This window comes from Mustela putorius, unplaced genomic scaffold, assembly GCF_011764305.1.
Source record: "Mustela putorius furo isolate JIRA1106 unplaced genomic scaffold, ASM1176430v1.1 tig00000095_pilon_pilon_pilon, whole genome shotgun sequence".
Classification (NCBI taxonomy): Eukaryota; Metazoa; Chordata; class Mammalia; order Carnivora; family Mustelidae; genus Mustela; species Mustela putorius.
The window spans coordinates 35,309,741-35,322,378 of NW_025421280.1; the positions used below are offsets into that span (position 1 = coordinate 35,309,741).

General features: G+C 49.6%; 1 protein-coding gene across 4 annotated transcripts in view; it reads right to left on the bottom strand.

Annotated features, from left to right (window-relative positions):
- Positions 1-12,638, bottom strand: part of INSR (insulin receptor) — a 127,656-nt gene continuing 115,018 nt past the window's right edge. For all 4 annotated transcript variants that reach the window (XM_045084535.1, XM_045084549.1, XM_045084543.1 and 1 more), the window contains 6 exons: positions 11,060-11,304; positions 9,973-10,083; positions 9,725-9,884; positions 8,047-8,176; positions 7,586-7,720; positions 1-5,049 (listed from right to left, as the gene is read on the bottom strand). In XM_045084535.1, the coding sequence (XP_044940470.1) occupies positions 4,695-5,049; positions 7,586-7,720; positions 8,047-8,176; positions 9,725-9,884; positions 9,973-10,083; positions 11,060-11,304 (1,136 nt within the window). In that variant the 3' untranslated portion in view covers positions 1-4,694. The remainder of the gene's footprint in view (positions 5,050-7,585; positions 7,721-8,046; positions 8,177-9,724; positions 9,885-9,972; positions 10,084-11,059; positions 11,305-12,638) is intronic.

The window sequence follows — 12,638 nt, forward strand, 5'->3', positions numbered from 1 at the left end:
TATTCTTGGATAATTTATTCAGAATTTTCATATAAACAGGTAATTATCCCATATTTTACATGCAGAGCAATTTCAATATTCAAAAAAAAAAGGCATATTCTGTACACGGCGCTACTTGGCTCTTGTAGGAAAACATTGAAAAAATAATTGAGCTCTTGGTGGGTTTTGTGTTTCTGAGTTGTTTTTCACATATGCCGAGGCACATTTGATCCTGTGCAGCTGACAACAGATGGAAGTGTCTGCTGCTGACATGCGGGGCCAAGACCGCCCCCAGGCACACAAAGTAGAAAGATTAAACAAGTCATTCCCGAATGTGTGCATAGACACACACTCATCTTGGAACTTGTTCCTTCTTTCCAAAGGAGACCAAGAGCCTCAGATTCACAATCTGGTTTCTAGTAAGGACTTTTAGGGCCCACATCCAAATAAGAATTTGGCTGAAGGTTGTTTCTGGACCCTGACTGGTATGAGGTGACCATGAGCTCAAAAAGTCAATGTTTCCCTCTGCTTCTGGGGGGACCCCTAAGGAAACATTCACCTTTAATTGTAGCCCCTGAAAGTCCATCACATTCTTTCAAACAAATGCACAAATTAGCATTTGTTCTTTCCATCTCAGCTTCACCTTCGGTGTAAATCAAAATTCTAAAGAACATTCTGGAAGGCTTTCTAAATGGACACCATTCTACGTGCACCATTTATATACAATCAGCATTTCCCTGTTCCCTACCCCCCAACAAAACCGTAATTTCTGAAGAGCCTGAGGTGTCAAGGACTCACCAAGTGGTATCCAAAAGACATTTAACACCAAACTTTCACCCACCACGAAGTAGAAGAATGATTGTCCCTGGGACTACAGCACATACATCACCTACCCAGATGGCTAGCATGGGCCATGCTCTGATGGCAATGCTGCCCATTGACCACTATTTTCACAGCTACAAATGAACACCTCCCAACCCAACAAGCACATTATGGCAGATTGTCCGCTCTGGTGGGAGATAGTGGAAGAATTGTCCATTGACTGGCAGCAGTCTCCAATGATCACAGGATTGTATGTGCAGACCCTTGCATCAGTTCCCACACTTCCTCCATTGTGCTCAATATCTCTCCAAGAGAACCAGCAGCAATTCTCCCAACTAGCTTGAAATAACAGGAAAGCACCAAGGATAGCTCCCAGAATACAAACATTTCCAGAAGTGTGCTTGACATCACTGGTCCTGGGAGAAAGTAATGTGCTTGCTATTCTCCTCTCGGAAGAAGAAACTACTATGTGGATTAGGCCACATTAATGAAACAGGTTTTAATAATAATGAGACATCTTTAAAAGCAAACAGCAAAAAGTGTCAACCTAAGCTGGCTTTGTTGCTTTTTTTTTTTTATAGCCAATCACTGCAAGCCCCCCCAGTATAGACCATCACTATAAAGCCCCTCCCAGGGCAACCATGACTTCCTAGGACCAAAGTTGTTAGAGCCAACATTATGTGATGAAAAAGGCTTGTGACCCAATGGCTGCTTGCTCTTCTCACTGCAGTAGCAGAGGCAACTAAAGGAAATAGGTGAAATCCCATTTGTGCAGGTGGGCCCATCACTCTACTGTATCTTTCCAGGGTAAGCACAGAAGGGTGAGACAATTGGGGGGGGGCAGCGTCTGAAAGTATAAGGGCAGTGAAGTTTGGCAAGTACAGCCCTGCTGGCCCTTCCCAGACTTACAAATGGGTTTTTTTCAAAGCCCCGTAAGTTCAAACAGTATCAGCCAGAGGTCAAGCAAACACAGGGGTCCAGGGTTTTGTTGCTTAAAAAAAAAAAAAAAAAAAAAATACACTCAGCATGCTGGTGGATTCTGGATTGGAAGTTCTCAACATTCCCCCTCTCCACTTAGAAAACAGAAATGCTACATCAGGTGTTTGCATGTGAGGTCCCCACAAGTGCGATTTGTCCCACTCCCATTAAAGGAGTAGGAACAAGCCACGGAGAGCCAGGGCACCTCGGTGCTCAGTTCACGGGGAGGCAGTGGGACAGTGGGTGTGCTGGCTTTGCCCTAAAGCCTCTCTTTGCCCCAGCAGGAGATGGAGTATCCTCTCCTAGCCAAAGGCAGGTAGCTCAGGCCTCGGTACCCCACAAATCAGATCTATCACAATGGCCTGAAATTTAGTTCATGTTTGGGAGCATGGTGTCGATGGATGGAGGACCAAAACAAAGTGGAGGAGGGATTGAATTCAGAGAAGATTATCAGCCAGAAAAAGGATCTATGCTCACACGAAAGCCACACTTTATCCCAACTCCCTCCCTCAAAATTCTTACTGGTCCCTGGCATTTGGGATCAGCTGATACAGATTTTCCCTGACTCAGATTGGATCCAGGCAGAATTCTGAAGTCTCAAAGATGTCCATTATTGAACCACATCCTAATGATACACTGAGGTAGACTGTGCTGGAAAAAAAAAAATCATTACCCCACATTCACCTGTTTATTTTTGATAAAAATTTACATGCACTCCATTTTTTATGAAAGTGATTTTTACAGTGATTTTTATATATTAAAATAAATAATTTTCCCCTAATATAAGAAAACCTTTCTGAATTAGAAAAATGTGAAAATTGTTGCTAGTGTGGTATACGGCCACTACAAATTTACTATGAAAAGAACAAAATACCTAGATCTATGTGTTCTTAATTTACGTAGACCCTCTTATATGTACAAAATAAATTTGGCAAAAATAATTTCTGTACTCTTGTTCCTTGTATCCAATCACTGAGGCTCCCCAGAAGTATTTCATGTGCTATAATTTCTCAAATCATATAAATAAGATAGTAATAGGCAATTGGGATTTGTCTACCTGTGTTCTTAATCAAGAATTTGAGAAGGTTCAGAGGTTGCCATTGTCTCTAACCTATTCTGAAGCCCACAACTTTTAAGAGAAGAGGAGAAGGAAGCAGTCAAAAACTCATGAGAAAATGCTCTCAGGGATAACACGTGGGTGATGATTTTGATGAACCAAAGTAATGGGTTCACTGTGTTCTTTATTTGAGCAGCTGTGATTCTTTCCCCAAAGGGAAGTAACTGGATTCACGCCCATCCAGAAGTTCTTGGTTGGCGTGAAGGTCCTTAGCAGTTTCTCTTCCAGACTCTATTCTCTTGGGGACTGCAACGTCATAAGCACCTGAGAGTTCTGCTCAGGCCCCACACCTGGCCCAACTGAGGTCACTGGGCACAGAGCAGCTTCTGGGAGGTCAACTCTGAGGACAGGTGGATGCCCTGAGGGTGGAGGGGACCAACAGGTGCATCTCACTTCATACTGCTTAGTGTTCTCAAAGTCCATCTGGGCTGTCGCACTTTGGGGTTTAGTTTTGCTGTGGTATGTGCACACCCAGTTGAGGAAGCATGCGAGGTACACATAAGGAACCAAAAGATCCAAGAGCCACAAGTGTGTCTGAAGGCAGGACTCAGCTCCAGGTGGCTATCAGCTTTCCCAAGCAGAAACCAAACCCAATTGCCCACACCCTCAGCGTGGCCTCATCATGTCCAAAAGGGTCAGCAGCTAATGTGGCTTTATTCCCAGAAAAGTGGATGCCTTTAAGACCAAACAAATCCGCCACTGGTGCCTCGCTCCCTCTCTGCACACAGGCAGACCACCCACAAACCCTCCCCCCCATCCCGGGAAACAGTTAATAACTTATGAGGCTGACGTTGGAGAGTTTTAAAAAAATTAAATATGTTACAAATATATTCTCAAAATCCTTAATCAACTCAGTTCTTTTTTTTCTTCTTTTTTTCTTTTTTCTGTCCTAGCTTTGTTTGGTCTTGAAAAGATCCACTATCACTCCAAATGACTCCCTTGGCTCCTGGAAAACATTTTTCACCAAAGTTAAGGGAGAAGACACTCCTGAGACTAGGCTTGGGGCAGAAGAATCTGTGGAGGGCACAGTCTCCCAGTAAATAAGGAAGGAAGGAGATGGGAGGATCAGGAGCTCCAGAAGACAGAACCTTCACGAGCCGACCCCCAAAGTGTCAATGGGGCATGAACGCTTTGCACGCACGCACGGGCACAAACGTGCACACACACACACCAGCCATGTCTAGCCTGGACATACACACACACGCGCACGCGGACACACGCCGGAACTGCAGATCCTTATCAGAAGTACAAAAGCAGCAGCTATTGGTCAATTTGAGGAACTGATTTTGTGAAGAAAAAAAAAAATCCTTCAGCCTGGATGAGGAAAAAACACCTTCCTGAAGCCCACTCTGGAAAGCCTGAAATTCTACTGGAACAGGGTTGGCTTTTTTTTTTCCTTTCTTTCAAACTTTTGTTCCACAAACAAGTTTCATGTTTTATACTGTAGCTCAGATGCCAGGAGAAAAAAAAAAGAAAAAAAAAAAAAAAGATTTGTAAAAACAGGTGCTTGCTCTCAATGTACTAGAAAAAATAGTAACATCCTGGCTTAAAACCACAGTTGCCTACAAAGGACAGCAGCCGAGGAAACCCCTTCTCTAGGGTCACAGTTCAATTCTCTGACAGCTCGTCAAATTGGCAATCAAACACATTTTTAAGTCACAGATGAACAGCAATGGATAGTTATGATCTCTGAGCTCCGTCGGACACTGGCAGATTCAAAGGAGAATCCTGAGTTTTCTGGAGACCTTCAAACCCGAGGAAAGTGAAGATGGGAACCCCTCCCCCCAAACAGGCGCTGTTAGGAAGGATTCGACCTCGGCAGAGTCAGAATCCGTCCGTTTTTCTTGCCCCCATTCATGTGGGTATAGGGGATGTGCTCCTCATAGTTCCTCTTTAGGCCCAAGGAGGACCCTCCATCCCGGCCCCCGGCCTCCTCCCTCTGAGAGTGGGAGGCCCGATCCAGGGGGACGCTCTCCATGTCCTCAAACTCCATCTCCAGCTCCTCGCTCTCAGGCGCCTTGTTCTCCTCGCTGTGGAAGAAGGAAACTTCCGGAAAGCTGGGGTGCAGGTCGTCCTTGAGCAGGTCGACGATCTCCAGGAAAGTGGGCCGCATCTTGGGATTGAACTGCCAGCACATACGCATCAGGTCGGTGCTGCGGGACAGAGGGACAGTCAGAAACACGTCCGGCGGCATCCGGCCGAGCAGTCTCCACCCCAGCCCCCTCCCACGACAACAAGTGCCAACATCAGCGCAGTCCATGGCCAAGACAGAAACGAGATTTCTACCAGTACTTAGAAGAGAACGGTTTGGGAAAGAGAGCCGACGGGGCTGCCTCACTCCCCAGCCAGATCAAGAAGCCCACCCCTCGATGCACCTGCCTGTTGGCCAAGGTTGATCATTTTCTACATTCCTGATTTTTTCTTTCTCCCATTTGGTGCATTTCATAAAGCTGAATTCCTGCCGGGGCTTCCTGAAAGGCTTCCCTGTGCCAAGGAGCAATCTTTCTAGGGTCAAAGATCCTTCAGGGTTGAGATGCTTGCCTGATGGGGCAGCTGAGGGGACTGAACCGAGAGGGCCCAGCTCTGAGCAGCCATCCTGCAGGCTTGGTGCCGGCGCTGTCCAGGGTGCTAGCAGGGGTGTACAAGCCGACTCAGCCAAGCACGCACAGTGCAGGTGCTGAGGGTCTGGGGTTTCTATTTTACCTCTCCCCGTCCCCAGATGACCTGATCTGGTCCTCTGCAGTGTCTCTGTAAACAAAGTTCTACTGAGTGTTCTGCAGTTCCTCGAGTACAGATCCTTAACCTCTATGGTTAGGTTTTTTCCCAGTTATCTTATAGTGAAAAGAAGGGCCATCTGTACCAGTGTTCATAGCCAGTGTTCATAGCAGCAATGGCCACAGTCACCAAACGAATGGATAAGGAAGATGGGGTCCATATACACTATGGAGTATTATGCCTCCATCAGAAAGGATGAATACCCAACTTTTGTAGCAACATGGACGGGACTGGAAGAGATTATGCTAAGTGAAATCAGTCAAGCAGAGAGAGTCAATTATCATATGGTTTCACTTGCTTGTGGACCATAAGAGAGAACACTGAGGACATAGGGAGATGGAGAGGAGAAGTGAGTTGCGGGAAATCGGAGTGGGAGATGAACCATGAGAGACTGTGGACTCTGAGACACAAACAGGGCTTTGGAGGGGCGGGGCGTGGGAGGTTGGGGGAACCAGGTGTTGGGTATTAAGGAGGGCACGGATTGCATGGAGCACTGGGTGTGGTGCATAAACAATGAATCTTGGAACACCGAAAAAATAAAATTACATTAAAAAATAAAATAAAATCAAGTTCTACTGGCACACAGACATACCTCCTCATTTACGCACCATTCACGGCTGCCTTCTGTCTACCTGACAGAGTTGAGTAGCTGCAACAGGGAGCCACAGGGCCCACAAAGCTCCAAATATTTACAGTACTTTCTAGAAAGCGTGTGGACCTCTGCCCTAGGGCCTACCTAATCTCCCTGGTCCTGGAACGATGCAGCCAGCTACTAAGAACCAGGAAAGGACTCTCATGAAACTACATTCAGAAATTCTTTGCTCAGAGTTTCGAAATAACTCTGCTTTGTACTCTTTTTCACATAAGGTCCCTTCCAACTGGGTTTTCTAAATTAACAGTCTTATTCTTTGGAGGATGAAACCTCAGAATGGCCTTTCCCCCTAGATTTTCCAGGAGGGCAAACTTTTTTCTTAAGAAACACTGATAATGGACTTCATATGTAAACCGTCTCATGGTAGAGAGGAAACACCCCCAAAACACAGGGAAAATACAGTCTGCACACAACTCTCCTTCAGATCTAACCTCTTGCCTTTTCTATCTGAAGACATCTGGAAATTAATACACACACACACTTTATACTTAATATTTTAACATAGGCTTATCTACTGAGTTATAAAATATTTTTATAGGCATCATCTCAAATTTCAATTGCTACTGTCATTTCATTTTTTAATTTATCTTTAAGTTTCTTTTAAAGATTTTATTTATTGAGAGAGAGCATGAGCAGGGGGAGTCGCAGAGGGAGAGGAGAAGCAGGTTCCGTGCTCAGCAGGGAGCCTGATGTGAGGCTCGATCCCAGGACCCCAGGATCACAACCTGAGTCGAAGGCAGACACTTAACTGACTGAGCCACCCAGGTGCCCCCCTTTTTATTCTATGACCAAAATACAACAAAAATTGGGGGAGCGGGGAAATAAGTAACACATATCCCTGACCAAAAATAATTTTAATGTTTCTGCTTCTGATTTCTTTTTTTTCCCCAATTCTGTTGCGCTATAACAGACATGTCTGATTGTATTCACTCCCTGACAAAATGTTAAGTATATAAAGGACAGAGAGTTAAACATAAACATCCCACCCGAGCTACCCAATTTCCTTCTCCCATGGTAACCATGGTAACCAATGCTGTGCGGTTTCTCTACAACCTTCCACAGACACAATATGCAAAAAAGCATTTGTGCAAAGATATGGCATGCAAACACAAACGTGTGTATAGGTATGATGTGCAAAAAAGTGTCCATGCGAAGACACAACATGCAAACATGAACACACATGTAGACATATGACACACAAACCAAAGGGCAACGCCTTTTTGATGAAGAGCCCACACAGCACCCAGTCTTTCTACACTTACACTCTCTCTGGACAATTGTCGGGTTGGTCCAGATACCCTCCATCCATGACAAATTTCAACACCTGTTCATTTGACAGGCCTTGGTAAGGCTGTTCTGCCAAGCTGGTGATTTCCCAGAGGACCACGCCAAAGGACCTGCCAACGACAGTTCAAAGTAGTAACAAAGAAGCCATTAAAACAGACGCACATGCACGCACGCACGCACCCCTCCTTGGTTTTTGAGAACATGGTTGGCTGGTTAATTAAACAATTCATGCTGCATTCAGAAAAGCCTAGATTAGTCTCAACTGAACATAAGTGGCCATACAAGGGTCCTTCCAACATGACATCCCCTCTGCTTTCTTGATCAAGGGGCTGTGAGGAAGGCAGGTTTTAACTGGCTCCCCTCTTGCCAGTCGCACTAATGCAACACCCCGGGATCCAAGCCCAGCACCGTGTCCACCAATCCATCCACCACTCACCACATGTCAGAAGAAGTGGTAAAGACCCCGTCCTTCAGGGATTCCGGTGCCATCCACCGCACAGGGAGCAGACCCTTGCCTCCTTTCCGGTAGTAATCCGTTTCATAGATGTCTCTGGTCATCCCAAAGTCTGACAACAAAGGGGTCACGTGGTCTTAACCTTCAGCCTACAGTCCAGGTGTCTCCTTCTTGCCCCGCACCTGGTAGAGCCCTCAGATGGGCTTACCTGCCCCAGGTGTGTGCTCACCTGGGTGGTAGCCAAATCCCATGAGGATAGTCTGAGAGTACTCATGGGGATGTGGAGGGAAAGGATAGGCCACCACGTAAAGGGAAGGAAAAGAAAGCACCAAGTGGCCAAGAAGCAATGTTTCAGCCCACAGCTTGGGGACCCCATTCTCAGCAACACTTCCTTCCCACCCACGACCTTACACGCATCCCAAACCAAAGCATGGCGTCTCCGCAGCCAACCTGATCTTCTCCACTAGGTACGGCCCCACCACTACCCTGCTGCCCAGCACAAGACCTAGGGTCGAGCCCCCTTTTGACCATGCCCCTTTCCCCATACCCACATCTAAAACATCGGCATGTTCTGCCCATTCTTCTTCCACATCTGCTCTAACCCAGCTCTTCCTCCCCATCACTCCAGCCCCACAGCCACCTCTTACCTGCAGGACCTTCCCTACACCCTGACCCTGACAGCCCAATGCCCAAGAGAAGCTCCATAAATAGGGTCATATTATTTCTTGCTTCCCATGGCTAACGGAGGATAAGTTCTCTTGGGATTATAAATAGGATGATATTCTGGCTTCCCTTGTTGATAATGTCATTTGGGTTCATAAGTAGAATCACGTTACTTCTGCTTCCCACTGGCTCCTTAGGGTAATGGCTCGATGACTCCCTGATTAATAAAGCCCTTCCAGGTCTGGCTCCTGCCTCTCTCCCTAACCTCCCATCTCATGTTGCTCTGCTCCGCTGCCTGTTCCTTCTAATACACCACACCAGCCATGCTTCCAGCGTAAGGCCTTTGTATCTGCTGGAAAGCCCCCTGGGAAGCTGTCATTCATTCAGGTCAACTAATCCCACAAGATTTGGCCAAAAGCCTGCCTCCCTACAGAGAGAAGCCTCTCTCCTCTCTACCATGGACTCTTTATTTCCTTCAGACCTCTTATGCCCAGTCTTCCTTCTCTTGTTTATACAAGCACTATTTTACTGTTCATTTCTGAACAGCCCCGTCCAGTCGAACTTTCCATGATGACGAATGCCGTCTAGGCTCACTCTGCCCAATATGGCAGCCACCAGGCTCAAGGTGGCGACCGCTCACTTGCAATGTGGCCAGCGCAGCCCAAGGAATACATTTTTAATTTCAGTTAATTTAAGCTGACTTGGCTGTACATGGCCACATGGGGTGGGTGTTGTGTGAGGGCAGAAAAACCGTGGTGACTCACCGATCATCAGTCCCATCTATTGGCTCCCAGTGTGGTGGCTTCCACCAATGGGGAACACCACTATTATCCAGAGCAGGAAATGAGCCAAGTTCATGAGCAAGTGCAATTAAATTATAGACCGAGGTCCAGGCCCTCTTTGTACTATTGGAAAAGACTGACCTGCTCAGGACAGACATCTCCTGCAATCAGACTGGGCCTGGGCCACACACTTCCAACTAGAAGGCCAGACGCACCTCCAATTTTGACGGTGAAATCGTGGGCCACCATGCAGTTCCGGGCTGCAAGATCCCGGTGCACGAACTTCTTGGCATTCAGGTAGGCCATCCCGTCGGCGATCTCCGCTGCCATCTGAATCATCTCTTGCAGGGTAGGGGGAGGGCGGCCGGGGTTATTCTAAAATCAAAACAAGGGGTCGGGTTCAGGGACCCGGCCTCCTGCGGCCACGAGCGGGCACCCTGCCGGGTCCCCAGAGCCCGCTCACCTCAGCCTCCGGCCGCAGGGAGCGGAGGTAGCTCTTGAGGTCTCCGTGGGCCATCAGCTCCATCACCACCAGCGTCGGCTGGCCTTTGGACACCACCCCCAGGAGGCGGACCTGCGGAGCGAAGATCTTGGGTAAGGGTCCCGGGGAAGGTTGCCATCACCAAGGTCTGCCCGTATGACATCGGCATCACACACAGCACCCTGCGTGGGGATCCCGGCTCTGTCTGGCTCCAATGCCAGGGTCAGGGCCTTGCGGGGGCAGAGGCACCAGGGGAGGGAGGGAGAATTCAAGACTCTCGGTCTCGCGCGGTGGGGAGCACAGGGACATGCCCAATACAGCAACACTCCAAGGCAGACCCTGGGAGATAGCCTCGGGGGAGCAAATCAGGCACGTGCCCACCTCCCAGGCTTTGCACTTGCTGTTCCCTCCCGGGTCCATATGGCCCAGTCCCTCCGTCCTTAGCACACCTTCCCCACTCCCAAATGCCCAGCCCCCTGATTCTGCTCTCTTGCTCCAATCCGCCAGAGCATTGGCTCCTAATGACCTCCAGGAGGAACTTATTGGGCTTAGGATCTGTCTCCATGGCTGTCCTGGACTCTCCCCAAGGACAGGAATCTGCCGCATCCAGGAGACAAGACAGGCTCAGCACAGAGCAGATCCCCTCAGCTATGCATGGCAAGGAAGAAAGGACACAAGGCTCAATGAGAAGCTGTGAGGCCACGAAGGAACAGCAGAGCAGGGAGAGTCTGTGCTGGCTCGAGTGGGGGCAGGGATGGGGTGAACCATCCATGGTGTTTCAGAGTCACAAAGGCACCAGGAAGAGGGAAGAGACAGAAGTTTCTGGAAAACAAGTTTCTGGACAGAAGTTTCTGGAAGTTTCTGGAAAGCAAGGTGGAAGAGGGTGGGATTTGTGAAGGGAGGAGGGAGGGAGCCTCCTCCACACCTTTACGGTGCTTAGCGGAGCAGGGGACAGGCAGGGGTCCACACCCAGAGTCCTCCCGCTCTGGGCAGGAGGAGGAGGAAGGGGAACCGGGGAGTAGGCGCAAAAGGACATCTCTGTCTGCTTCTGGGCAAACGTGGGACTCACCACGTGATGACAGGTGAAGCCCTTCATGACGGAGGCCTCGTTGAGAAACTCGATCCTCTCCCGCAGACTGGCCGACTCGTTGACCGTCTTCACCGCCACGCGGGTCTCCGCCTCGCCCTTGACGATGTCCCTGGCGTTGCCCTCGTACACCATGCCGAAGGAGCCCTGCCCCAGCTCCCGCAGGAGAGTGATCTTCTCCCGAGGCACCTCCCACTCGTCCGGCACATACACAGAACATGGGAACACTACTCCTCATTGATCTACACGGTGTCCTCGGCGGACCCCCGGGGAGCCCCCAGCCGCCTCCCGCTGGAACTGCCCCCCACCCCGCCAGGGGAATGTTCATGAAGCGACTTCTGTGGTCCAGGCCTTGTACCAAGCAGGCACTGGGCGCAGAGCCAAGAACAGGACAGGCGTGGGCCCCTGCCCTTCCTGGAGGGGGCAGCGGAGGCTTGGGATGGAGCCACCATCAGTCCAGGGAAGACCTGCTAGTAAGACCTGAGCTGGGCCGAGCTGGGCCCGCCTCCTCCTTGTCCTTTCAGTTTGAGCTAAGAGCCCTGCCGCCCCACAACTCTACTTCCCATCTGAGGCTGTTTTTTCTGCCAAGTGCCAAGGGGATGGGAGACCACCCAGCCTGCCAACCGCTGGCCATACCAGTGAGCCCATCCAGGGCCAGTGGATCGGCAGGCAGGCTGCGGCCGTGCAGAGGAGCCCCGGCGAGATCAAAACATCTGTCCAGCCTAGCAGATCCCAGCTGGCGGACCCACCGGACTGTGAGCTAACAAACACTGGCTGTTGCAAGCCACTAACTCTGGGGTAGTTTGTTATGCAGCAAACGATTTGCAGACAAATGCACAGAGGCCTCATAAGAAAAGCCAAAAAGGTACCAGCCTTCCCCCAAAGCAGGGATAAATTGTGTCCCTCCCCAGAATTTATGTTGACGTCCTAGCCCTGGTACCGCAGAATGTAACTGTATTTAAAGACAGGGCCATTCCGGAGGCAATTCAAGTTCAAATGAAGTCAGTGGGGAGGGTCTAATCCCATGTGGCTGGAGTCCTCGGAAGAAGAGGACATTCAGACCCAGACATGCACACAGGGCCGAGGAGGGAGGCTTCAGCAGAAACCAATCCTGCTGATGCCTTGATCTCAGACTCCCAGCTTCCAGAAACGCAAGGAACTAAAATTCTGTTTCTGAAGCCATCCATCCGGTCCCTGGTGTTTGTTCCGGGAGCCCCAGCAACCGATACAGTCACCAGGGCCCCAGGCAAGGACACTGGAGGAGATGAGCACACACACATGATCCGTGGGTATCCTGTCCGCCAGCGCTCTGAGCCTGGGTCTTTCCCTGGGAGCGCCCCTTGGCCCAGGCCTTCCCAGCCTTAGAGACCCTTGAGTTCCAGTTTCCAGCTTTCATGGGCCACCCTTGTGGCCTCGGTCATGGCTGCGTTCCCAGAAGGAAGCGGGGCAGTTGGGTGGAGAGGCAGCCCTGTGCAGCCTTCCCGGCCTCACCCCTCCCGTGGGGTCTGACGGCAGCCCTGAGGCTGAGCTTTCCCACCTCTGATGTGCAGTAACAATGCCA